We start from the raw sequence: 26,208 nt of genomic DNA, 5'->3' as shown, positions 1-26,208 counted from the left end.
GGGAAGACACCTCTCCATCTGGTCAGCTTGTGGGGTGGGTACTCTGCCAGCAGATGGGAGAATATGGGGAAACAGCACGCAAGTCTAAGGGGGAGTGCCCAAGGGGGTTATTTTCATCATATATTTATTACATAAATATATAGTAAAATAGACGAGCAACAATTACCATAAAAATATCTTTCTTTAAAATCCTGACCCAAAACACAACGGGGTGAAAAATTCGCACATAACAGACATACTGATTGTCAACTGTGGGGCAGGAGGAGGAGCCCCTCAAGTCACCCCTGCCGGTCCCACCCATCTCTGGGGAAAGGACCTATCTCCTTCCCTGTTTCTAGCCACAACCCCTCCCCCCACCTCAGCACCAGCTTCTCATACATTCAGTAGCGCCTCTGGGTAGTGTCCCCCTCCTCCACCCAGGAGTTCCTAGGGCAGGAAGTAATTTCCCCCTTACGGATGGACGGACGGTGTCTGTGTCACACGCCCTGCTCTCTCCCAGCCCTGTAGACCCACCACCCGGGGAAGGGGTAGGGGCTCCTCCTCCCCCACCCTCCCCAAGTCTGAGCAGGGAGGAGGCTGGATGAGGTATGTGTGTTATAAGTGATGGGGGTGGGGGGAATACTGAGATGGAGAGGCAGTGGTAGGGCAGGGTAGTGGTCATGGCTCTGGCACCCCCTTGTCCTGGCCTGGCCCCCCCAACCTTCTCCCAGCAACCCACCCCTCCCATCAATACTGCACCTGCTGCCCCACCCGGCCTGCCCTAGTGCCCCGGGCCAACATTGGGGGAAGGCATGCTAAGCACCCATGCCAAGGCCATCCCCCCATTAGCACCAATGGCCCCCAGGAGAGGGCCCTGTCCCCCACTTCCACGGCAGGGACTGGGACAGCTGCCTCTCTAGAGCAGGTGCGTGGCACTCCTGAGTCTCTCTGGCTCCTCCCACAACATAGACTCACTCATCCACTCACACGTAGGAACACACACATACACTCCACATCACTGAGGGGGAGGGGAAGGGCTGAGGGGCAGGGGCTCACAGCTCATATGATTGGGGAAGGGGGGATTCCCAAGTGCCTATAAGAGGCCATGCCTATGGCTGAGAATGGGAATGGAGGGGAGTGGAGTCAGGGGAAGAAGGGAGACAGCAGGCAGGTCAGGAACTCCACTGAGCCCCCAGGTATGGGAGGGAAGTATGAGAGTATTATCCATGGGACTGGAGGAATACAGAAATCAGTACCCCGGGAGAGAGAGAAAAGAAGATAGAGATGAAGATAGCACAGGTGGCCCAGGGGCCCCAAGGAGTGGGGCAGGCACATGCACAGGTGACAGGAGATGCTCCTCCAGGCCCTCTGCCCAGTTGGAACACCTGAACAGTGGCAAAGGACACTGCCTGGGAACAGCAAAGCATTGCCTTCCATATATTTGTGTGTGTGTGTGTGTGTGTGTGTGTGTGTGTGTGTGTGTAGGGGCTGTGGCAGGCTGAGGGTCAGAGTGGGGTGGCAGGTTCCCCACTGCTTAAGACATTTTTGCCCCAATAGTGCAAAGCGCAGGAAGCCCTGGCACCCCTCCCCCGCCCCCTGCCCCATTCCCCATGGCTTCCGGGGGGCATCTATGTCCACCCATCCATCCCTGCCGACATGCAGCCCTGAGCCCAGGGCCACTGGTCTGCTCTGTTCCTCCTCCTCCTCCCTTCCCTTCCACTCTGGGAGGGCCACCTCCTCCCTCCCTCTCTCTTTTTCTCTCTTTCTCTCTCTGCAGAGGAGTGGGCTGTTAGCCAAAGGGAGGAGGAGGAGGCAGCTCACCCAAGTGCAGACCAACAGAGCACTCCTCACCAAAGGGTGGGAGGTGGCTCAAGCCAAAGTCCCTGAATTAGAAAAGAAGAGGGGAGAGGGGTTCCCAGGGGCAGAGGGGTGGCTGGCCTAAAGAGCTTAAAAAAAAAAATGGGAGGAGGGCCAACTGCCTCCTCCCCTGGGCCCCAGCTAAGTGCCACTGATAGAACCCCCCCCCCCCCCACTGCATGCCAACCTGCCCTATGTCTGGCTAGCACATCAGTGGGAGTCAGGAAGGAGAGCAAAGGGAGCCCCAAAGACAGACAGGAAACAAGAGTCCCACAGGGGGGGAGGTTCTGGGAGACACACATGTCCACCCCCCACCCCAACAGCAGCATCTGGATTGTAGCTAATACTGCAGGATATGAAGAGGGAAGGAGCCCGGGCCACAGTTTTTCCTGTGTGGGTGTCAAGGTATAGGAGGAGGGGGGACAGGAGGCCCCTGGGGCTGGGCACTTGAAAGGGGAGCTGTGTGGGCAACAGGGCAGGCTGGTGAGGGGCCAGCTGGCATCCAGCGTGAGAGGTAGATGGAACTCAGCGGGCACAAGTGGCAGAGAGCAGAAGTACTGGGGTGCGGTGCCAAAGGGGCACGAGGGTGGGGGGCAAGGCTAGGGGGTTGCCGGGACCCTGTTGTATCCTCTCACAGCTCTGGGTGGCAGCCCTACCTCTGTAGGTCTGCCTGGGGCATTTCTCTCTGGGGGTCGGAAGGGCAGCTCTCAAAGTGCATGGGGGTGGGAAGGGCAGGGTTAAGGGGGGGGATCCTTCCCCTTGGGCCAGCCTCAGCTAATAACTTAATATCATCTCTCGCTCTCTCTCTCTCTAACGCTCTCTTTTTTTGTCTTTTTGTTTTTCTTTTTTCTTTTTTGTTTTTTTTTTTCTGTCTAGTTTTTCTTCATTTATATTCTCCCCTTGCTTGGTTTCCAAAGTGCAGTTAGGATGACTACCGTTTTTTTTTGTTTTTTGTTTTTTTTAGCCTCCAGGGGAGGAGCTAAGCCAAGCCAAGCCAAGCCAAGCTGTCCTTTGCACTCAGGACCCAGGTATTTGGGGAAGTAGAGACCTGTGGCCTGAAGGGAAATCTAGGCCAAGGAACTTGGCAGGGCTCTCTGTGTGTATAGGGGTGAGTAAGGGCACCTGCCCCTAGTCCTCATTCCTCCTGACCCTACAGTCAAGATGGCATGTCCCTCTCAATTCTTCTTCCCTTCCCCTACTTTTTTAGAGGTTGGGGTCCCAGAGACTCTAGAACTTGGGTCCTAGCCTCCCACACTGCCTTTCATAGCAAGTTCATTTATGGCCCTGTCCAAGGGCTGGAGGTTCTGAGGGGGCTGGGCAGTGCAGGGGTGTATGGGAGCTGCATCTATCCAAGGATGGGAGGAAGGAGAGAAGAGATGGGGGTTCTCCCTCAGCCCCCAGCTCTGTCCCTTCTCTCCAGGCTCCTCCCCACCAGCTCCGCACACCCTCTGGCCGCCTGAGGCTTTAGACTTCCTGATCCTCAAAGACCTCCAGGAAGAGTGGGGGGAAGAGTTCGGTGGGGCACTCGACTTTCATGTGGAGGAAGCGGCTGGCGTGGCAGGCCCCGATCATGCGGAGGTCAGTCACCTTCATCAGCAGCTTGGGCCAGAAGTGCGGAATGTTGTGTTTGCGGTGGTTGACGTAGTGCTCAAACGCCAGCAGGTAGGCCTCCTGACTCTTCTCGATCTTGTCCACACACAGCAGGCCAGAGCGGTCTGCAAGGAGGAAAGAAAGGCATGAGGCCTGAGGGCAAGAGGGTCTAGGAAAGCCGCAGGAGAAAACATGATGGGCAGCATGAAGGGATACTGAGGCAGAGAGACTGGGAGGGATCAAAGGAAGAAAATAGCACTGAGGGACAAGGGTAGTAGCAGCCACCTAGCAGGAGGAGGTGGCTGGGGCTCAGGGAGGGACACTGAGGACCTGCGGCCATGAAGCAATCCATAAGGAAGATAGTGAAATCGAAAGACGGCAGAGAGGAGAGGGAGGCTGGAAACAGAACATGAATAGGCAGAGAGAGGGTTGATAGTGAGAGGCAATAAGTCTGGAAACCAAACAGGAGGGCAAAGAAAATGGAATAGAACATAGGCTAGCAGGGCAGGGGACTGTAAGGGGTTATAGAGAGTCAGCCTGGGAGAGAAGGGGTGAGACAGAACCTATGCAAAACGAAGGAGAGAGGCAAGCAAGAGCCCTGGGAACTTGTGGCACCTCTCCGCCACAGCAAGATACCTGTTGACATTAGCAGCACAGCCTGCAGCAGGGCCACTTCCGTGTCATCCAGGTTAAAGGCAGAGAGTGACTTGCCCAGTTCAAAGATGGCGTCCGAGACCACACCCAAGCCACCATTCTTGAGCTGCTCCCGCTTAACCGCCATCTCCCCACTCAGGGTCAGGGTGTCACTCTCAGGGTCATAGCGGACAGCTGCCCGCAGGGACATGATCTCCATGCAGCAGCCCTTCAGGAGGATGATCTGGTCTTCGCAAGGCAGCTATGGAACAGCAGGATCACAGAGCACTTCAGTGCATCCTCTCCATACCCCCACAACCTCCCCCACCCTGTGCTGGGCTGAGCCCGCCCCTCCTGCACTATTGTACTTAAACCTCACAGCTTTGTCTAAGGGTGTGGTCCCATCATTCTCCCAGTCTCCTTCAGAAACTGAAGTACAGAACACGTAGGTAACTTGGCCAAGGTCCCACAGCTAGTACAGCAGCCTGTTTCTAGTTAGTGCTAGGCAGAATGAAGAGATGAGTCATGCTGCCTGCAGATAGGAGTGTGAGTGTGTGTGTGTGTGTGCATGTGTGCATACACTCATGTGTTGAATATCTATAGATCTATAAGATTCACTCCATGTCCAGAGAATATGAGAAGAATACCCAGTGAGGCTCTGTGACCTGGGAAGTGACCCGAGGCTCTCTCTAACAAGTCTCTCCTTCCATCTGCCACTCACCTCGGAGAACATGGGCAGTTTTTTGGCAAAGTCCACCACGCGGGTGATGGCCGGGGTGATGATCTTGGTAAACTCGCTGAAGGCCTCTAGGTCTACCTTGTCTCCGTCCGGCATGGAGACAATAGGTGACTGGCCAATGTCATCCGGCTAGAGGGGGAGACGAGGGTCAGCTGGGGCTGCAGACCCCTTTCACCCGCTCACGGGGACTCCCTACCCACCAGGGGGAGCTCCAAGGCAGCTTGGGGGGAAAAGTCCCAGCGGAGCTAGAAGACAGCTCTGTCTCTGCCTCAAGGCTTCAACATTGGGGGAAGAGGATAGACCAGAGCCAGCATTTCAGACTTACTAATGCTGATAATGGTGTGGACAGTAGTTAATAAATTGCAATAAAAACACAGCCATCATGCCTGAAAGCATGACACCAGGCTGTAGGCTGGTTGCCTGCTCTACATAGCTCCTTTTAATCCTTGCTGCAAATCTATATGGAAAACAGAATCACCAGCACTTTTAGACTGAGGTCCAGCATAGCCAGAGTCACACAATGAGTCCTTTGCAAACGCATCTGCTTGGTGTTGGGTAACTTAGTGCTTTTTCCATCCCTTAGCATTCTCTACTAGGGAACCAGGCCCCGTTGGCCCATCTCCTTCCAAACTGATCATCCACTTGGCAGTCGGTTCTGTGAGGGTTGAATACAACACCTGGACCCTGCAGGTGTCCCATAATACTGTTATGTGACTATGTCCTCAGTCCCTGTGGGTCAGCTCCGCCCTGGAATTTAGAGGATTGGAACTAGTTCTCATGGAGCACCCCATTAGATGGGACAGGCAGGTCCCAGAAAGCAAAGGCATGTGTACAAGTGCACAAACTCTGAACTGCCAACAGGGACAGAGTACCAGCTTTCGGCTGAACCAAACCAAGGTTTCCAAGGTAATTTTCAATGTGCATGCCTTCTTACCAGGAATTTTCGCCTCTGTTTCCAATGGCTGCCCTGGGCGTTAGTGCTGCGATGAGCCTCTGTAGCAACATGTATCAGGTCCCACTCTTCAGGAGTGGGCTCTGGTCGCTGCTGCAGTGAGCGAATCATCTCCTCCTTTCGCCTCCTCTCCCGGTTCTGCTCAATCAGCTTGCGTTTGGCCACCCGCTTCGAATCATCTAGAACCACTGTTTATGGGAAAAAGACGCTTTGCATGGCAAACCCCCTCCCATGCTCAGAAATTACACACTCTAATACAAATGTCAAGTGACTTCCCCAAATCACTTAGCAATAGGGTGGCACAATACAAACCATGTTTAATCACTGGGACCAAGTCAACTCCAAGTAGGTTGGTCCAAGGAATAACAGGTTCTGATTTGAGCTGTGGGGGACTTGCTAACCAACCTACAGTCGAGGAAAGAGCCCTTCCTCATTTGGACGTGCCTTCCCTGGGGAGCAGGAACCTTACTAGGTTCAGTGTACAGAAGTTTTTACTCAACAACTCCCTTTCTAAAGTCTTCAAACAGCAAGAAGCATCTAGACTACACAGGAGGGGCTGGAGAGATGGCTCAGCAGTTAAGAGCACCGTCTGCTCTTCCAAAGGTTCTGAGTTCAATTCCCAGCAACCACATGGTGGCCCACAACCATCTATAATGGGATCTGATGCCTTCTTCTGGTATACAGGTGTACATACAGATAGAGCACTTATATATAAAATAAATCTTAAAAAAAAAAAAGACTACACAGGACTTCTATTTCCTTTGGTATGAGGGTACCAAATGGGATTTGGGATCAAGCCTAACCTGGACTGGCTACCCCTCAGTCTCTACCCCTCAGCCCAACTCCACTGCCCCATGGGTGCCTCTTACAGTCCATGGCCATGCCCACAGCGATGCACTTCTTGAAGCGGCACAGCTGGCACTGATTCCGGGTGATCTTGTCGATGACACAGCAGCTGTCATACTTGCAGGAATAGGTGGGATGGAGATTCTTCTGGATTGTGCGGCGAAAGAAGCCCTAGGGTGGAGGCATAGGAAGCAGGGTGCATCAGTAAGACTTTCTCTCCTGAGCCAACTACACGGGTGACTGAGGAGGGGAGGGGCAAGGGAAGTCAGTGTCACCTGGCATCCTCATATCACTGTGGGGCCAGAATTGCTGGACCCTGCCAGGCCAAAGAGACCCAAAAAACCCCATGGCCTTACCCTCAGGCTGCAGAGGGATGAGGAATGTCTATACTGGCAGAAGTAAGAACAGTGAGTGTGGTAGTCAGCACGGGGCCTGGCCTGGGCTGCCGTGGGATGCGGTGAGGCCTTAGAAGTCTACTCTAAAGAATTTGTTAAATGTATTATGCAGGGTAGTGGTATCACAGGCCTTTAATCTCAGCACTCAGAAGGCAGTGGCAAGTGGATCTCTTATGAGCTCAAGGCCAGCCTGATCAAAGCAAGTTCTAGAACAGCCAAAACCAAAACCAAACCAAAACAACAACAACAAAAGTAGTATATAGCTGGGCAGGGGTAGCACACGCCTTTCATCCCAGCACTTGAGAGGCAGAGGCATGCTGATTTCTGAGTTTGAGGCCAGCCTGGTCTACAGAGTGAGTTCCAGGACAGCCAGGGCTATACAGAGAAACCCTGTCTCAAAAAACCAAAACAAAAAAAAAAAAAAAAAAAAAAGCATTATATATTTTCAAGACAAAGAGCCTCAGGCAGCCCAGGCTGCACTCAGACTCGCTATGTAGCCAAGTATGACCTTGAGCTTCTGACCTCTGGAGTGGCAGGATTGCAGGCATGTGTTATCACAGCTGGTTGATGTGGTGCTGGGGATGGGACTCAGGCTTTGTGAACTGGAAGGAAACAGTCAACCATCAGCGCTACATGGCCAGCCCTAGAAAGTCCAGTTCATATCGTGGCTATCTTGCTTAATGAATCTACAGGCAATGCTGATCCCAAAAGCATTCTCATAGACACTATTTTGCCTATTATCCTTGCAAATGCAATTTATAAAATAGTATTCAAGAGAATGCACTGAGTGGGAACATTCATTGCTTGTAAGCTTTCTTCTTCTTCTTCTTCTTCTTCTTCTTCTTCTTCTTCTTCTTCTTCTTCTTCTTCTACTACTACTACTACTACTACTACTACTTCTACTACTAAACTGTTGCATTAGTCTTTTCTTTAAAGGCAGCACTTGAAGAATCAGGATGAGAGCAAGGTGAGTTCGAATACCTGCTGAACCTTACTTTGTGATGGGCATGTGGCACGTACCTTTCGTGCGTGTTAAATTTAATCTCCATGTCAAAACTAGGCTTTCTCTAGAAGACACTGAGATCTGAGAGTCCAGATCTAGGGTGAATTAAAGTTACTGCACCAAGATACAGACTCCTGGACTTCATTCTAAACTTACAAAAGCAGGCTCTAGAAGTGGAGAGGGGCACCTCTGTGTTTGGGGCATGTTCCCTTGGGACCTAGATGTCTGTCCTTGAAGCTGAGGGTTCTTGTTCTTGGCTATGTTGCTACTATCATTTCCAAGAACATGGCTATGAAACTTGGGATCTCGACTGGTTTTTGGTTTGGCTGACATTAAGAGAAACTTCAAGTTTCTGCATTGTGTGTGCGTATGCCTTTGTGTGTTAGTTCGAGAGAGGTTTTTTGGTTTGGGTTTGGTTTTGGTTTTTTTGTTTTTTGTTTTTTTTTTTTTTTGGTTTTTNGAGACAGGGTTTCTCTGTGTTGCCTTGGCTGTCCTGGAACTCACTCTGTAGACCAGGCTGGCCCCGAACTCAGAAATCCGCCTGCCTCTGCCTCCTGAGTGCTGGGATTAAAGGCGTGCGCCACCACGCCCAGCGGTTTTGGTTTTTTGAGACAGGGTTTTTTTTTTCTGTGTAGCCTTGGCTGTCCTGGAACTCACTCTGTAGACCAGGCTAGCCCCAAACTCAGAGATCTGCCTGCCTCTGCCTCTTGAGTGCTGGAATTAAAAGTGTGTGCCATGGGGCTGGAGAGATGGCTCAGTGGTTAAGAGCACTGATTGCTCTTCCAGAGGTCCTGAGTTCAATTCCCAGCAACCACATGGTGGCTCACAACCATCTGTAATGGAATCTGATGCCCTCTTCTGGTGTGTCTGAAGACAGCTACTACAATGTACTCATATAAATAAATAAAACTTAAAAAAAAAAAGTGTGTGCCACCACTGCGGGACTTGAGAGATGGTCTTATGTAGCCCAGGCATAGGTTTAGGATGGCCTAGAACTTCTAATCCTTCTGCTTCCATCTTCTGAATATGGGACTATAGGCATGTGCCACCATACCTGGTCTCACTTTTAAATGATCTCCTTCTGGAAAGACCTGTACCTGCAGGAGGTGGTGGTCCCAGAAAAGCCACACAGGTTGAAACAGGTTGTATCTAATAGGCTTTTCCAAGTCTGTGGCCTTCGATCCTCTGCTAAAAAGAACCTTTGGCCATCTTCTCCTCTACATCCCCATTATGACCCTTCAGCACAGGTCCTAGTTTTTTCGGATACATTGGGAGCTCCTGGGACTCCTGTTAAAAGCAGAGTCCTGGGCTCCGCCACAATAAGGGTTGGACAAAGTAGGGGACACACGCAGCTTGGGAATCTGCAGTATACTTACTACTGCCGGTAGCCCAGGAATCTTCAGTATAGAGCATATGTGCGTGTGCATGCACAGGGTGTGTACCTGTGTATGTGCACTCAGAGGCCAGAGGTCAACACCTAGTGTGTGTGCCTGTGTATGTGCACGTGGAGGCCAGTGGTCAACACCTAGGGTCCTCTTCAATCATTCTCCACCTTTCGGACCTCATTTTGTATGTGACACAGGGTCTCACTAGGGAGCTTATGTCACAGACATGCTGGACTGGCTAGCCAGGAGGCCCTGGGCATCTTCCTGCTTCTGTCTCACAGTTTTGGGTCACGGACAGGTATGCTGCCATGCTCAGCTTTTTGCGTGGAAGCTGGGGCTCTGAACTCACATCCTCACGCTTGTGCAGTAAGCACTTTCCCACAGGGTCAACTCCCCAGCCTCCATGACCTATGTTCTGAAAGACACTGATCCTGTGTGGATTGCTTCTTTGGTAGACTGCAAGGAGTTTGAGAGTATGAGGTATACTGTGTACCACGCTCTTTTTGTTTCTGTTTTTGTTTTTGTTTTGAGACAGGGTCTCACTGTGTACCCTAGGCTTGTCTAGAATGCACTGTGTGGATCAGGTTGGCTTCAGCCCACAGGCATTAGGCTGCCGGTGCCTTCAGGGCGCTGGGATAAAAACTGTGTGCTACTGTACTGGGCCTGTGGCTGGCCCAGAACCAACCAGACATTCCAGGGTGACCTTGAACTCCTGATCTTTGTGCTTCAGTCTCCCAAGTGCTAGAATCCCAGGTGTGCAGTACATTTAGCCTCACACCCCTCATTCCTAACACACTAAGGATGAATGATGTCTGACCCTATGTGTTCTTATGCACTAGGCACTGTATTAAAGGCTATCACAGTCGCGAGTCTCAACTCTGCCAGATCCTTTTCCCACCCCTCTGCAGTTACTTAAAGCCGTGCCGGGTGAATTAGCTCATTTAATTTGCTTATTAACTCTATGACGAAGGTAGCAAGATCNCCCCCCCCCCCATCTTATCAATGAAGAAACCAAGGCTCAGAGAGGTTAGACACATGGCGTACAAGTGTCACAGCAAGGGTTATGAATGAACAAGTGACCAGATAAATGCAGGAGAAGAGAAAAGGATACAACCGGTCCACTCTAGGTTACATGTGACTGAATTACGCCAGGTGTCAGACTCAAAGGGGAACCGGCAACGGGAGAGAGAGGGGCAGACGGGAGACGGCTCATCCATACCTTGCAGCCCTCACAAGTGATACAGCGGTAGTGATAACCGGTGGCCTTGTCCCCACACACGACACACTGCTCGTCTTTGTCCAGGTAACTAGGGATATACCCTGGGAGGGGGAAAGGGTGAAGGCAGTGGGCATGGGGCGGAGCAGCTCCTACACTGTACCCACCCAACTTGGCCTTTCTCACCCCTCTCCCAGCCCAGCACCACGGAGGGAGGGGCTCCTTATCTCAAAGTAGAAAGGAAAAATCCGGGGGACGTGCCAGGGGAGGAGGGGGTGGGGATTGCCCCTCCCTTTCCCTTTAGATATATATAATGGAAGTCCTTTTTTTTCCTGACTGTCCACTCAGGGACCCGACTCACTTCCATGTATTTATTTTTGAGCCTGGATCTTATTATGTTCCCCAGGCAGGTCTTGAACCCCTGGTTCAAGCCATCCTCCTATATCGGTACCCCAAACAGCACTAACTGCTTGTAGGTGCCATTGTACTTGGCCTACGTAGGGCTCTTTTGTTTTCTTCCACATTTCATCTAAGTGATAGAATAGAGTAAGGGACTTGGAGAAGAAGCAATCATCTTAGGAGAGAGAACAGATGCCCTGACACCGGTGGAACCATTGATGAGGAGGTCGTGGGAGGGTCAAAGAGGCCCTTCCTGACCTACATCCTCCTCAAAGGCCAGAATAGGTTTTGAATCACTATTCTTACCACCAGACAAATCCAACCCATGTTTTGTAGGCTATTCCCTCCAGAGGAGGCCAAATGTGCTGTGGGGGGAGGGGTAGAGGGGGAGGGGCACATATGTGTGGNGGGGGGAGGGGAAGAGGGGGAGGGGCACACGTAGCCAGGCTCACCTGACATGCTGCTTTTCAGGGGACATTGGCCGTTCTTTCTTTTTCGCTTTCCATCTGGTGACCTGGCACTGCATGAGGCAAAGTGGGCAGAATCACACAGAGTGGCCTCTGGGCAGTCTCTTCCCACCTAAGAGACTTCACCCCTCTCCCCCCTAGGCTTGGTTTCCCCCCCCTCCTTATGCCCTTATTCTACCTCCCACCCCTATATCAGCTGACAAAGCTTGGAAAGGGTCTAGCTATCTGGTCGCTGCATGGGAGAGATAAGGGGCTTAGATGGGGCCAAAACCATGTTTGAGGGCCCAGCACAGTCACACAGACACGTATTGCTGTGAGACCCCAAAATACACACACACATCTCACATTTAAGCAATGTTCAAAAGTCCCCAAACACACAGACACCCGTCACACGAAGGCGCTGCTCTAAGGCGCACATACACACATATACATTCCAGCCACAATATATGGGACGCTCCTTGGAATATTCTTAAATCTATGTAACCTTTCGAATGCATGCATATATATATATATATATATATATATATATATATATACATATATATATATATATACACATATATATATGCAATATGACACCCACGAGTGTGAATAACTATGCAGCCTTCAGCATAAACCCAAGTATGGTAATGAGCCTTAGGATCTACAATTGCATGCAATTTTCTGGGCATTCTCTATGACTTCTTCTAGGTACCCATGTGCTACAGAAAGCCTCTGGACAGGCACCTAATGTCGTCCCTCTGTCCCATGTGGACATGTTCCTCATTCTCTAGGACATGTACACATGCTAAATAACCCACGTGGACTGAAAATATCAGGATTACCTTGTTCACAGCCTCCAGTTAACAAATCGGGAAACCAAGGGGCCTTTTGTATGCTGGGACACCTAACCAGAATCAGCCAGGAAAAAGACCCTGAACTTCTTCATGCATGGTATTTTTAGCAACTCTCAGCCACTGCACATATATGTTGCCAGGTTTTCCACATATGTGTTACATAACCTTAGGACACACAGGTTACATAAGCCTCTACGCATGCAAGGATTGTATAACCTTCTACAACCACCCTGTGTGTACCATGATCCAGGGCCCCTCCCCCTAAGGCCTGATACAGTTCCCAACACACTGACACAGTGACCTTGGCCAGGGTCACGGTCACAGACAGCCTTGTGCTTCACACACCCTGGGGATTACCCCTGTCTGGTTCCTACCAAGGCTGGAAGGTCAGGCTTGCCTCCCGCCTTCTGGTGGTGTGAGTGTGTAGGGACCACTTTGGTCCCAGTTGAGCAGGCGGCTTCGGCTATCACCGGCCTCAGAGCCTCTGGGTGCAGTTCCACATACAGCCACAAGGTGGCACGTGGCCATGGGGGAGGGGAGGGCTGGGCGAAGAGGTGCCACAGCTCTGAGGGACTAGGTACTTCATTTCTATCTTTTTACAAGAGCTAAGAGCAGGCTCTCCCAGAAGTGTGGGCAGGGAAATACTGGAATCCAAGTGGCGGTTACATGGTGAGAACAGCCTGTCTCAAGAGGAGGGTTTTTGGGGAAGGGGCTTTCTTACCCAGTGTCCCACTTACACAACCACAAATCCCATCTACTATTTCTGACCCTCCAAAGAACCGGTCTTGGGCACAAGGGCTTTGCTTGGCCAAGCTTCCAGCCTTCTGGCTCAGGACCTGATCTCCCAGACAACAGTTAGCTACACTGCTCACCAGAGCACCCCACCCCCACTATTTCCCTGGCCATAGGCACAGGATGTACCCTGCTCTTGGGACATCACACCAAATGGGACAGAGCTCTGTGCCACTTGGAGCAGATGGGGAAAGCAGAGACCCTCTAAACTGACGAAGGGCAGTGCAAATGAGCGGTATAACCTCTCCCTAGTGGTGTGTGCAAGGTGACCGGGCCGTCTCATCCACGAGGAAGCAAACCCTTCCTAGCTGGTGTGTTCTTCCACTTCCTGGGAGGAGCTGCATTGGCAGTCCCCGCCTTTGACCATGAACAAGGAAGAGTGTGTGGGGTTTCCAATAGATTCCAAAAATAAGTGTGGGTTGTGACCAATAGTTATTGGTGCCTGTACCCGGAAATGTTATGTTATATGCACCATGGCTTGTGGATAACACGCTTATTTGTGGTCAGGCAGTGAATGGACTGGGAGAAAGAAGAACAAAATGGCAAGGCCACTGGGATCGCACACATGCTCAAGTGAGGGTAACAATAGAGAAGAGACACAGGGTGGGGGAGGGGGGTGTTGAGATGGCCCAGCACTGCCAAGGAAGGGGCGGAGTGTCTGCTACCTGTAATGATCCTGTTTCCTACCCTTCCTCCTTCAAAATGAACATCTCAACCCAAGTGCCTGGTTCCCTAAGAAATACGAGCATGCTCTCAATCCCTGGACTAAGGTAAGCAGCAGGCTTGCCGGCCTCATGTCCATGTCCAGGGGTGCTTAAAAGCCGTGTCTAAAACAGAGACCAGCTCTCTTTTACTCAGAGAGCTATCCATATCTGTTGCTGTACTACCTGGTTGCCAGGCCCATTCGTTACCTGTTCTCCTCTGGGTCTGACCCACACTCCACCTTGCTTGGCTTCTGTTCCATTCACTTCAATTCCATCCAGGATGCTCTCCAGCACGCCAAGAGACTGGGGTGGGCACACTGCCCCCCCCACGCCCACAGGCCACCCACCCCCCGCCACCCAGGCCCTAGGGCACAGCACCCATAGTAACCCCCTCAGTACTCAGCCTTTCACACCATGCCCTGCGCCCCAAAAAAACGGGAGGGCTGGTGGTGGGAGGGGCTGGGGAGTGGCAGGTGGTGGGAGAGCTAGGGGCAAGCTGGTCAAAGGTACTGGGTTAGGGGCTGGGAAGTCTTCGGAGACTTGTCCTGTCTGGAGATACCTGTGGAGAGAAGAGAGAGGCAGGGGTAAGAAGTTGTCGCCATAGAGGTATGTCACTGAGCAGGATTTGGTGGGGGTATTTAGTAACTTTCAGGGGCCTGTAGCAAAATGGCAGTAGGGATGGAGGATAGGTAAAGGAACGGGACCAGAATAACATCACATCGCGGGTGCAGTTGGAGAGCTACGACGCAGGCCCGAGATACAGGGAGGGATGAAGGGAAAGAATGAGGTCATCTATGCAGCAGGTAACAAGTCTGGATTCTCACATTTGAACAAATGCCTGGCCCTTTATGAGCGCCTATTAAACATTAGCCATTGTTACCACCCTTTAACCAAGGTTTCTTAGGATTCACCAGTGTGATAGGGCAACAGGGGAGCAGAGACAAGTAGTTTGCCACACAGGCATGGGGTCCCCACGAAGGCAGGGTGGGGCAGTGGGATAGCGTATAGGGACTGTGAATGTTCATGCTAGTGTCTCCGGGGGGCAGGATAGGCCTGTGTCCTACCTCTGGCTTATATCCCTGCTCCACGCTAGGGTCTTGAAGGAGCGAGACAACAGAAGCCAACGAGAACTGACCCTCAGCTTCCTGTGATTAATGAAACCCCGGTTCCTGCCCCTTGAGGACTTTGTTTTGTTTTGAGTCTAGGCCTCACTATGTAACTCTAGCTGGCCTGGAACTCACTATATAGACCAGGCTGTTCTGGAACTCACAGAAATCCACCTGCCTCTGCTTCTGGACTGCTGGAGAATAAGGGTATGTATGTACCACCATGCCTTGCTCCTTTAAGGGTTTGTAAATCCCTCTCACCAAGTCCCAAACCCCACTGTCCAGTTTCAGGATAAGAATTAGCTGACCTAGGTGATCAGCTGCCATTCACCGGGATGGGGAAAGGAGAAGGAACTATCATGTGATGTTGACTGAACAGATCTGTGCCTTCTGAAGGGGGCACAGGAGCTCTGCAGATGGAAGGGCCAGGCATGTATATCCTCCCAGCCCTTAGTTGCTGGAGGCAGGAGGATTAGAAGTTCAGGGTCATTTTCAGCCACACAGTAAGTTTAAGACCAGTTTGGGCTAAGGACCTCATCTTTTTTTTTGGGGGCTTTTCGAGACAGGGTTTCTCTGTGTAGCCCTGGCTGTCCTGGCACTCACTTTGTAGACCAGGCTGGCCTTGAACTCAGAAATCCTCCTGCCTCTGCCTCCCGAGTGCTGGGATTAAAGGCATGTGCCACCACGCCCGGCTAGGACCTCAACTTTATGAAATGAAAAAACAAAACTTTCTTCCCCCAAATGGATCCAGATGTGATGATAAAGTCCCAGCACTCAGGAGGCTGAGGCAGGAGGACTGTCACAAATCCGAGGCATGTCTGGGCTATACAGTGACTCCCTATCTCAGAAACAAAACTGAGATATAACATCAAATAATAATAATAAAATGAACTTTCCAGATGGGGAAACCGAGTCCCAGAAAGCTTGGTGACTCCCTCAGGTTCCTGCAGCTAGAAAGCAGGTGGCTGAGGGATAACAACTCCACAGCCTGTCTCGAAACCTAGCCGTTCTCAGCTACTAGGAGCTAGACCAAGCCCCCACCTCCAGTTCCTCTGAGCCTGCCCACTGTGACCCTGCTGCAGGCCTGTGTCGCCCTGTGTGTATGCACACAGGCAGGTGCAGGCATAAGGGAGGGGGACAAAGGGTATGGCTCCCATGTACAACTCCGTCACATGGCTGCTGTATCAGAGACCTTGCCTAGGGCCCCCTGCCCCACCCCCTTGAGTTGATAAGGAGTCCAGTTGGGGCGAGAGGAGGGGGCAGAGATAAGGCAGGGCACTGGGTAGGGGCAGGACAGCAGGACAGGCCTCTGCACTCAGGCAACCCCTGGGTGGAGAGAATAGGAGGAGCACAGAAAAGGGGGCCCGTTCTGTCTCTGACAACCCCCCCCCCCAAAGCTAGAACTGAGCACTTGGGGGCTGGACAGGAGTTGGGGGGGGTGAGCGGGGAGACTTTGCCCAGGGAGCCGTCAAGAAAGTAGGTCAAGTTTTTCTTGGCTTGTGGAGAAATTCCTGTTATAAATTTATAATGGCATAGCCAGCCCTAAGGGGTGGAGGTGGGGGAGGAGAAGAAGTGGGTGGGGATGCCCAGGGCCGGGCACTGGGGCCTACTGCTCTTAGCTAGGCTAGAACAGAGGGGCAACAGCAAGGAGCATTCTGGGGGCTGGACAAAAGAGACTGACTGCTCTGTCTCCCACTGCTCTCTGTGTCCAGTACAGCTTCATTGAGTCAGTCTGTCTGTCTGAATCTTTCTCTTTCTCTCTCTTTGGGTCTGGGTGTCTCCCTCCCCGCACCCCCCTCCCCACCGTGCCTCAGTGCTTGGCACACCCTGGCTGCGGTGCTGCCCCCGCCTGTCTCCTGCCCGCCTGGCACGCTGCCATCACTTGTTTACAGAAGCTGGAAAAATCCACTCGCCAGCCGGAGGCCCAAGCGCCCCCAGGGAAGGGAGGAGGCAGACCCAGGAGTGGGCAAGCAGAGAGAGGGGCAGCCCTGGGGAATGGGCCTTGGGGGCAGGCAAAGAATGCCGGGGTGCAGGGTGTGTAGGAATGGGTATTAGCAGCTGTGGGCAGGGCCTGGCAGGGAACCCCAGCAGGAGTGAGTGTGGCATGGGAAGTTCCTGCCTCCGGCCATAGCTCTGGAGGTGCCCTTCCCCCAGTATCCCACCACTACCAGTTGCTACAAGGCAGACCTGGGGTAGTGCCAATCTAAGCCACCCTGTTTATTTCCCCTCTCTCCTCCCTGGCCCAGCCTTAACTCCAAATGTGTCTGGGCACTGCCAAGGGCACGTGCCCACAGAGGGAGGGGAGAGTCCTTCTCTGCCCCACCTCTGTGCTGGGCTGAATGTGTCCCAGTGCCATGTGGTGTAGCCCAGGTTATGGTTATCTCCTGGCACCGGAAGAGGGTCAAGGTGCTACCTTCACTTCTTAAGGCATTTGTTTGGCGCCTAGCAAGAGTCTGGAACCCCTGGGGACACCTAAAAACCTCTTCGAGGACATATGGGGCTCTGTGTAGCAGCCATGCATGCAGGAAGGCATGAAACCATGTGAGTCCACGCTAGCTAGCTACGGGTAGGAAAAGGTTCGTGGAGAAGGGTGTTGCTATGTTAAGGGTAACCACCCCGAAGAGCAGCCTCTCTCCCCTCTTTCTGGAGTCCAGTTCATTTCTAGTACCTTTTTTCGCAGGGGGATGTGGAGAGCTCAGAGCCAGAGAGACAGAGTGGGTAGAACAATGGGATGCAGACACTCAGATGGACAACGGGACAGCAGGACCCATCTGCCTGTTGGCCTGGCAACCCACTCTTTCTTAGTTGGATAAGAGCTATTGGGTGGCAGCACGGGAAAGATGCCCATAGGGTGGTGGTGGGGTGGGGAGGGAAGCATTTCATTAAGCTTAAGTGATTCTGCAATGAGGGGACAGGGACAAGGAGCCAATGCGGCATCCATGGGCACCGTGCCAGGTTCCCACTGCTGCCTGTTCTACTCCGTAGATCCCTGGGATACCCGCAAAGGACTCCTGAAGCCGCCAGCAGGGCCTCTCCCCTAGCCGGCTAGCACGCACACCTCTCAGCATCTGTACCTGGCTTTGGTCCCACCTTTCTGGGGCCCCTGAACTTTGTCCTTAAGGCTTTGAAGAAAGCCCAGCCATCCTTCACACACACACACACACACACACACACACACAGTAGGGAACTAGCTGTAAAGAGGGGAGAAAAGGGGGGGAGAAAAGGGAGGAAGAGACGGGGGTGGGATGGGGTGGGGGTGGTAATAGGAAAAATGGGCAAAAAGGGAGAAAATACAAAGGGAAGAACAAAGAGGAGGCAGGGAGGATACGGGTTAGAGCCAGGGATGTTAAGGAAGTAGGGGGCAAGAAAGAAGGGAGGAATGAGAAGGAAGACAGGAGAGGAAGGGGTGAGATGGGAAGAACAGATAAAGGGAGGAGAGGTCGATGAAAGAGAGAGACAAAGGGAGAAAGGGAAATAACAAAGAAAGATGGGTGGGGGATGCTTCTGCCCGGCCTAAGTCCCACCCCATGGAGGATGGGGGATGGGGGGAGCCGAAATGGTTTCCACGGTGACAGCTGGTTCTTGGTGGCCTGGCATGTGGGCTATTAATAGTGCTGTGGGTAGGTTCACACCCCCTCCCCCCTTCCCCTCTGCTTGCTACTAGGATGGGCAGAAGAACCCCCTCCCCAACTTCCAATCATCCCACATAGATGTCCCGATCCCATGCTACGGAATCATCAAGGGTAATGTGGAGAGGCCAGGGCAGCCACAGGAGCCCTAAACATACACGGGCATGCACAGGCACATAGCCATCTGTGTGCAGACGTGCCCGGTGCCAACGTGGGTTCCCACAAGTAGCCACCAACCTAACAGTGGGGAGGGGGTATCTATGGCCATTGAGGACCCGTGGTAGCAACACACACCCTATGTTTTGAGACAGATGCCTCCCAGGGGCTGGGGCCTCTCCCTCCTGCACAGACCCCTACCCTGTTCTGTTCTCAGGTAAGGACTAGGCAGAATTGCCCCACCCAATTCTCGGCTATCCCAGTGCCAGGAGAGACTGAAAGGCGGGAAGGCAGGGACTATTTGGCAGGTGTCAGAGAAGTACACACAGACTTAGGCACAGCTTTATAGATGGGGGTGGGGGTGGGGACCCAGAGAGGCAGCGTCTCTGGGTGGGATCTTGCTTGGGATTCTAGAACTCCAGAGCAAGAACCAAGAAGTCAGGTTTCCTAGCTACTGGAGGCCTTAACACCAGGGAATGGGAGATTAGATGGGGGATGTACATGACAGGGAGACTGGTTGCTTAAACAAAGGATCCTCCCTGTCCCCCCTCCACCGCCACCACCACAAAGAATATAACAGGAAATTCCCCCCTGCAGGTCAAAGACAGAAAGACATAAACAGTAGCCTGTCTTGGGCCAGATGCCCAGTATTAACATCAAAGAGGGTGCTCCCAACCCACACCCCTAGAGCCTTTCCCACCTGCTTCTTCTCCCTTCCCCTAGCCCAGGCTAGTTCCATAAAGTATCAAAGGTGCTAGGTGCTAGGTCTAGGGTCACTTCCCTGGTTATGCCCAGCCTCCACATTTGAAGGGATGGATGGGCGTATACCCAGCCTCCACCAGATTTCATACCCTTTTCCCCAATTCCCCTCAGAGAAAGCAGCAGGAGATCCAAGTCTCCAAGAAAGCAGAGTTAGGAGCATCCCCCCCCCCAAAAAAAATGGGCATAGTATATTCTCCCCACTCCACCCCCAGCTGAAAGGGTAATTGGAGCTGGAAGCTGGGGCAGCTGAATGCTGGAGGCATGAATGTCACGGGGCCAAGGCGCTTGCAGCAGATGGCATCAGGGGCACAGGGCTTGGGGGTACTCCTGCACTCTACTCTTCTAAAGCAGAAGAAATTGTCTGCCAGCCACAGAAAGTGTCGCTTCGGAAGGGAAGGAATGGTGTGTGTATGTGGAGGGGAGAAAGACAGGATGTTCTTCTAGGCACCCCAGGGAGGCTAAAGCTAGCCCCCACCCAGTCAGAACTGGCAGAAGCAGTGGGAGGGGGGCAGAGAGCAGGATAGGAAACACAGAGGGAGAGAGAAAGAGGAAGGAAGGAAGGAAGGAAGGAAGGAAGGAAGGAAAGAGAGAATATAAGGGGGAGAGATTGTGTGTGTGTGTGTGTGTGTGTGTGTGTGTGAGAGAGAGAGAGAGAGAGGAAAGGGAGGGAGGGAGGGAGGGAGAGAGAACAGCAGACGCAGCTGAGTCTCAGGCACACACATGGACACGTGCAGACTCACACATTCACCCCGCATGCGCAGAGCTGCAGGGCTCCAGTACCCGTTCCAGGAGATATTCAGAGCCCTACCCTGCCCACACATGCACAAAACACTCTCACATGGATGCATGCACAACACACCCACTCACTGATGTGTATGAAAATGCGGATAGTCACCAAAGCTCGTCCCCTCCTCCCCATGCCTGGTAAAAGAGAAAATGAAACAGGCAGCCAGGGCTTTGGAGCCAGGAGCTCATCTTGTCCTCACAAGAGGAAGGGGAGGGGGAGGAAGACGGCTGCTTGGCTCAAACCACCACTCCTCGATACTGCTGAGTGGGTGTGGCTGTGCCCCTGGCACTAACCTAACTGTAAACCCTAACTCCCTGCTCTCCAGGTCGAATGCCCACCTCCAAAGCAAAGAGACAGGACAGTATTTCCGGGAGCAATAATATCCATTTTGTCTCCCCGTCTACCTGTGAACTTCTGACCTCTCTGACAAACAGGAAGGAGGTCCCTATTGGTACCCCCAGCTCTTTGCCCTTCAGGCAAAAGGACACATGTCCAGCTACACGAGAGCCACAGATGTCTCCGTGAGAGATGGAACTGTCTCTGGTTCCTGGTGGCATGTGCGTGCATTCTCTGCCTGGGGAGGAGAAAGAAATCCACAGGAACAGCTTACCCCGCCAGGCAGCGATACAGATTGTGCATGCTAACAGCTTGCCTTATTTGTCTTGCCTTTTCTTCCTGCAGTGCTAGGGATCAAACTTAGGACCTCATGCATGCTAGGCAAGAGTTCTGCTAGCAAGCTACAGCTCTATGTCCAATATTATGTTCTTGACCCTTACCCTAAACATGTACTACATGATAAAAAGCCAGGCCCCAAGTTATACAACTGGTGAATGGCAGAAACCCAGCCCCCAACTCCCAGCCAGTATTCTGTCCACACACCACACCTGCCTCCCCTCAAGAGGCTCCAAAGTTCCCCTAAGCGCCTCAGCAGCCATGAGACCTGGAATTGAGATCGTCTCTCACACCAAGGGCTCCGAGTCAATCTACTAACAGACACCACTCGTTCATTGTCCTTACTTCACCTTGAAGAGCAGGGGATGAATAAATGGGGCTTGTGGGAAAGAGGATCCTGATCCTTAGACCCACAGCCAAGTAAGGGACACGGGACAGATCCGGGATCTCCAGGTGCTACGTTCTGGTCCGTTGCCTCTCTGCCACCACCTTTTACTAGTGGACACTGTGTAGAGAGGAAGCTGACATCTGTGAGCCAGGACTAGGTCCTGGTAGGTAGCTAGGGTGATGGGACCCCCAAGGAGGAAGAAGAGAGCTGCCATGCTCTCCAAGTTCCTAGGGTGACAGAGCTCCTCACCCCCTGCCTTTGTTCATGTATGTGTTCTCTCTTTCTCTCTGTGTCTCTCATTGCCAACACTGAGGTTTGTCCCAAGAGAGATGTGGTGACACCCAGCATTCACGCATGTGCCCTTAGCCGAGAGGAGGTGTGTCCCAGGCTGAGATGCCAAGGGCTCCTTTTAAGTTAAAAGGTGAGGGGTCAGAGGAGGCGGGGCAGGAAGGCCTGCCGTGAGTCTTGTTAGAAAAAAACAACCTGTGAGCAAGAGAGGTGAGATGGCTGGACCCTCCCCATTCCCTCACTTCTGTCCCTATCCCCGCAGTGGTCAGGAGACGTACATCTCTACCCAACTTCTACCAGAAACCCAGGGTCTCCAGGCATGAACTAAGTGCTTTATGGGGGTTGGGAAGTCTCATTTTGTATCTAAAGCTGGATTAGAACTCCTAGTCTTTCTTCCCCAGCCTTTCCAGCCAGTGGCTTTGTGCCATTCACTACACCTGGTTAGGAACGGGGCACTTTTAAAGCAGTATATATGTGTCTCTGTTTGAGACCTCACGGAGCTCAGGCCTTCAACTCTTTATGTAGGTAAGACTGGCCTTGATCCTCCTGCCTCAGCTTCCCAAGCATCTAACATCTATAAATGTCAAAAGCTAAATGAGGTAGATATTATCATCTCTAGTTTACAGATAAGGCAAGAAGGAAATTAAAGTCTTCTCAAGGTTACACAATTAGCAGGCAGCATTTAGGGTTCAAACCTAGGCAGCTGAACTCCAAAGCAAACAACAAAATCCCACTTTTAACCAATGACAACATAAATCCTGCAACGTCCTGCTAGAATAAGGATACCTTGTCTTTCATCTGGCTATGTAGCCTCCGTGACAAACCTCAGTTCATCTTTCAGTTGAAGTCCTGAGTACTCTATGACAGAATCATTACGAATATATTCTTATGCAAGCAGGCCAAGGCTAGAGGGAGCATGGCCAGGCATGTTAGTACCCCCCTCTCCCATGCATACCCCCACCCCAGGCTTTGGGCCTCCTGTGCCAGTAGCCTCTGTTCAACTTTCCTCCCTAAAAGAGCCACCCTTTCTGTTCTCATGTGTGGGCTACAGTTCCCCCCTCCTGGCCCCAAATTGGCACAGTCTAAACAGCTGTACCCTCAGAACCAAGCATGAAGTTGGGCAAAGAAGACACAGCTGTTGGCACATCTCTAAGGTGGGTCTCAGTGGCCAGAGATGTGAAGAAAGGCCATGAGTTCTAATTCAGACCCAGCTGGGTCCCGCCAGCTCCTGCCACTGCACTAGGTGTGGTGGTGGGTAGTGGGGCATGGTTTTCCCACCTGGGTCCAGTTAGGGGAGGAGCCTCCTAACTGGCTCCTTAAAGAGCTGTAGCTTGAACCTAAGGCGCTCCTACTGAATTGACCAAGGTTCCGTGGATGGGCCTGCCAGCTTGAGGGTCAACACAGGCAGCAGCCCTATTCCCCTTCCCTCCCCATTCCCAGCCCTCAAAATTTGCTGGCCAGCCACAGCTGCAGCGTTGAGGAAGCGCAGGATGTCCTGAGCAGCCAGCTGAGCACCCCCCCATACTGACCCCAGAGGAAGGCTGGGGGGGGGATGTTGTGCAGAGGGCCTGAATTTGAGTATTAACAACTGGAAAAGTATGAAGAATGTTGCTGCCAGCTCTGAGAAAAGAGGCTGTGGCAGAAACAGAGAGGAGCGCAGGGGGAGAGAGAGAGAAAACGTTACAAACTGGCAGGGACACAACAAGAGCCAGACACCCCAAGACAGCAACAGAGAGAGAGAGAGAGAAAGAGAGAGAGAGAGAGAGAGAGAGAGAGAGTGAGTTAAGAGAGAAATTCCAAGTCAAAAATACACCTCACTCACTCAGCCACTCGCCAGCTTACAGCCTCCTAAGGAAAGCTTCCAGGTTTGGACAGGAGGGCCAGAGGTGAGAAAAGGGGCGGATTCGCTGTGGGAGACAAACATTCAGCTGGGGACAACTTAGGGTCCCCAGGAAAGGCCCAGCCAAATAACCCCAAGCAGAGGCAGCTAGGTCCACACTGGCTTACAGGCTAGGGATGAGAGGGCCAGAGAGCCACTCCCAACTCTTCTCCAGACGCCCCTCCCCCAGCAACCAGGACAAACCCAGCTGCTGGAAGTCACTGGACACTGCTGCAGGCCTGTGACTCGGCCCTCTGGAACCCCCTTGCACCCACTTTGCTCTTGTTTCTCTGTCCCTCTAAAGAGGAGGGGGAAGCCCATTGCTACACAGTGCCTGAGCCTAAAAGATAGCAAGAAGCCAAAGGAAAAAAGTCTGTGATTATGTGCATTTAAGTGCATTCCTGCCCCAGCTACAATGTATCAAGCTACAGGGTTATCTGGACACTGCCAGGTGGGACCTGTGACTGCAGCCGGAGCCCTGGGCACGGCCCCTGCACCTGTGAGACTAAGTGTAAAGATGTGCACCTGTGCCTGGAGTTCCCACAGTCAATCAATTAACAAGTGTTTACAGAGCACATAGTGTGCTAGGCTCTGGGTGGGATCCAGGGCTCTTCTAGAGATTCTCCCATGTCTTAAGGAGCTTGCTAGTCTAGTAACCGGGTGGTATAGCAAACGACAGTAATGAGACTCTATTATCAGGACTGCATGCTTTGCGCCATTATGCAGAAGGGTCTTTTAATACAGATGAATTTGATTTTCTTGGTAGCAGAGATTTTATTGTCTAACAAAACCTCACTCAGCTCCCCAGCTGAATCCAGGAAAAGACTTGTTGCTAAGTTCTGTATACATGTATTGATGTGTAGCTTCGGTTGTTTGTTTGCTTGAGTGACAGTGATTATCATGGCAAGCAATGACGGCTACATGACTGGACACATATGAACACGTGTGTGTTTCTGAATGACAGGGTCTTTTATGATTGTGCGACTGTGTGCAATTGCTGTGTGTGTGCATGTGTGCATGCATGCATTCAATAGTGACTTTCTCGGTGTGGGTGACAGTGACTCCTCCTTACCCCTGTGTGACAGCATCTCCCTGTGATTCTGTGCGTGGGTATGTGCATAGGGCCGTCTCTCCACCCTGCTCTTGGTCTCCCGTGGGTGTGTCCCACCCTTTGAGCTCCACTAAGCAGTGGAGGCCTGCCTCTTCCCTTGTCCCCATGTGGGTGTGTCCAGCAGCTCCTGTCCTTGAATCTGCCTGGATGTCCCCGAGTGTGCATGTAGCTGTCTGTGTAGGCATATCTGTGTCTGCATGTCACCTTTGCCTCCCCCTTCATCTTGGACAATGGCCCCCTTCATCCCCTCCCCCTCCTGGGTCCAGAGCCAACATTCAGGGGCAGGCCTGCCGTCTCCCTGGCTTTCCTTCTGTGTGCTCCCCCCTCCAGTCCCTAAAATGGGTGGCTCTCTCCATTGCCTCTGACATCTTCCCAGGCCTTCTTTTCACACTGGACAAGGAAGGGCCCAAGATAGAAAAGGGGCACCAGAGACACGTTGCAAAGGGAGGGAAACGGGGAGCATGCACGCGCGCGCGCGCGGACACGGACACACACACACACACACACCACACACACAGAACACGGGTCCATTTCTTCCTCTCTTCCCCAACCACAGGCCAACAATTCTCCTAATCATCTAGGGACCATCAAGTACACCCCCACTACTACACGCTCACACTCCCCCCACCCCACCCCACCCGCCGCGTTTTTGCAATTAGGAGTGTTGCAACCAGAAAGCCATGCTCAACTGGAGAGGTGGGGAGGGAAGGGGGGCTTCTCTCTCCTCCAGCCCATGCAAGCCCCTCCACCCTGCCGCACCCACATTGCCCTTCGTAGCTAGAGACAGCTTTGCAAAGGCCATTCGGTCTCTTTGGCTGGGGGGGGGGAACACGACAAGCTTCTGGCACACCGTAAACAAACCGCGGCGGGGCGGGCGGGGGAGCCTCGGCAGGCAGCGGGGCCCAACCCGGGAATGCGCAGCAGACCGGCCGGACAGAGGCCGGGGCGGGCCCTCGAAGGGGAGGCCCAGACGCCATCTCCCCGGGCGAACCCCGGGGCCCACCGACCACTTAACAGCACCTTCCTTCCCCAGGGCGTAAGTGGCTAGCTCTCGGGCTGTGACAGGGTCACCCGGGCGCCGGGAAAGACTGAGGTCGGCGGCGGGAACCCCCTGGGCGCCCCCAGCCCGCCTCCGAGCTGGCCAGAGACCCGCGGCTTTGCATAATCAATCGCGATGCATTTGCATATTAATGCCCCCTCGCTCCCTCCTCCTTACCTCGGCTTGGCGCGCTGGTCAGAGCTGAGCAACGACGCGGGGGTCTCAGCGCCCCGTGCCGGGGGCGTCCATGGGGGGCCGGTGGGGCCCGGGCCGCCCGCCTCCAGCGCCGGGGTGTGAGTGCGAGTGAGCGCGGGGGGGCGGGGGGCGAGTGTGGCGGCCCCGCGGCTCCTCCGGCAGAGGCGGCGGCCGCTCTGGCTCCTCCCTCCCCCGCCCCGCTCCGGCTGGGGCTCCAGCTCCGCGCGCCCGGCCGGCTCGCGGCTGCTCCCTGCAGGCCGCCTCGCAGCCGCCGGTCCCCGCCCCTCGCCCCCCGCCGCTCCCCAGATCCTGGCCGGCCGCCCCGCAGCCCCTCTACCGCCTTGTTCCCTACCAGGCTCAGACTCGCCCACCTCACCCCCGCCCCCCCTCCCCTACGGCTCCA

At 53.1% G+C, this 26,208-nt stretch overlaps 1 protein-coding gene across 1 annotated transcript; it reads right to left on the bottom strand.

Moving 5' to 3' along the window:
* Window positions 1–107: 107 nt before the first annotated feature.
* Thra (thyroid hormone receptor alpha) lies at window positions 108–26,004 on the bottom strand. The gene is made up of 9 exons (XM_021176912.2): window positions 25,788–26,004; window positions 14,001–14,352; window positions 11,447–11,514; window positions 10,599–10,699; window positions 6,620–6,767; window positions 5,733–5,938; window positions 4,781–4,927; window positions 4,063–4,321; window positions 108–3,551 (listed from the first exon to the last, which is right to left on the bottom strand). Exons 2-9 carry the CDS (start codon window positions 14,051–14,053, stop codon window positions 3,301–3,303), a joined length of 1,233 nt encoding a protein of 410 aa, XP_021032571.1. The 5' UTR covers window positions 14,054–14,352; window positions 25,788–26,004; the 3' UTR covers window positions 108–3,300.
* Window positions 26,005–26,208: the final 204 nt, after the last annotated feature.

This window comes from Mus caroli, chromosome 11 (assembly GCF_900094665.2).
Source record: "Mus caroli chromosome 11, CAROLI_EIJ_v1.1, whole genome shotgun sequence".
Classification (NCBI taxonomy): Eukaryota; Metazoa; Chordata; class Mammalia; order Rodentia; family Muridae; genus Mus; species Mus caroli.
Note: the sequence above shows the minus strand (reverse complement) of the source record. Positions and strands in the feature narration are given on the sequence as shown.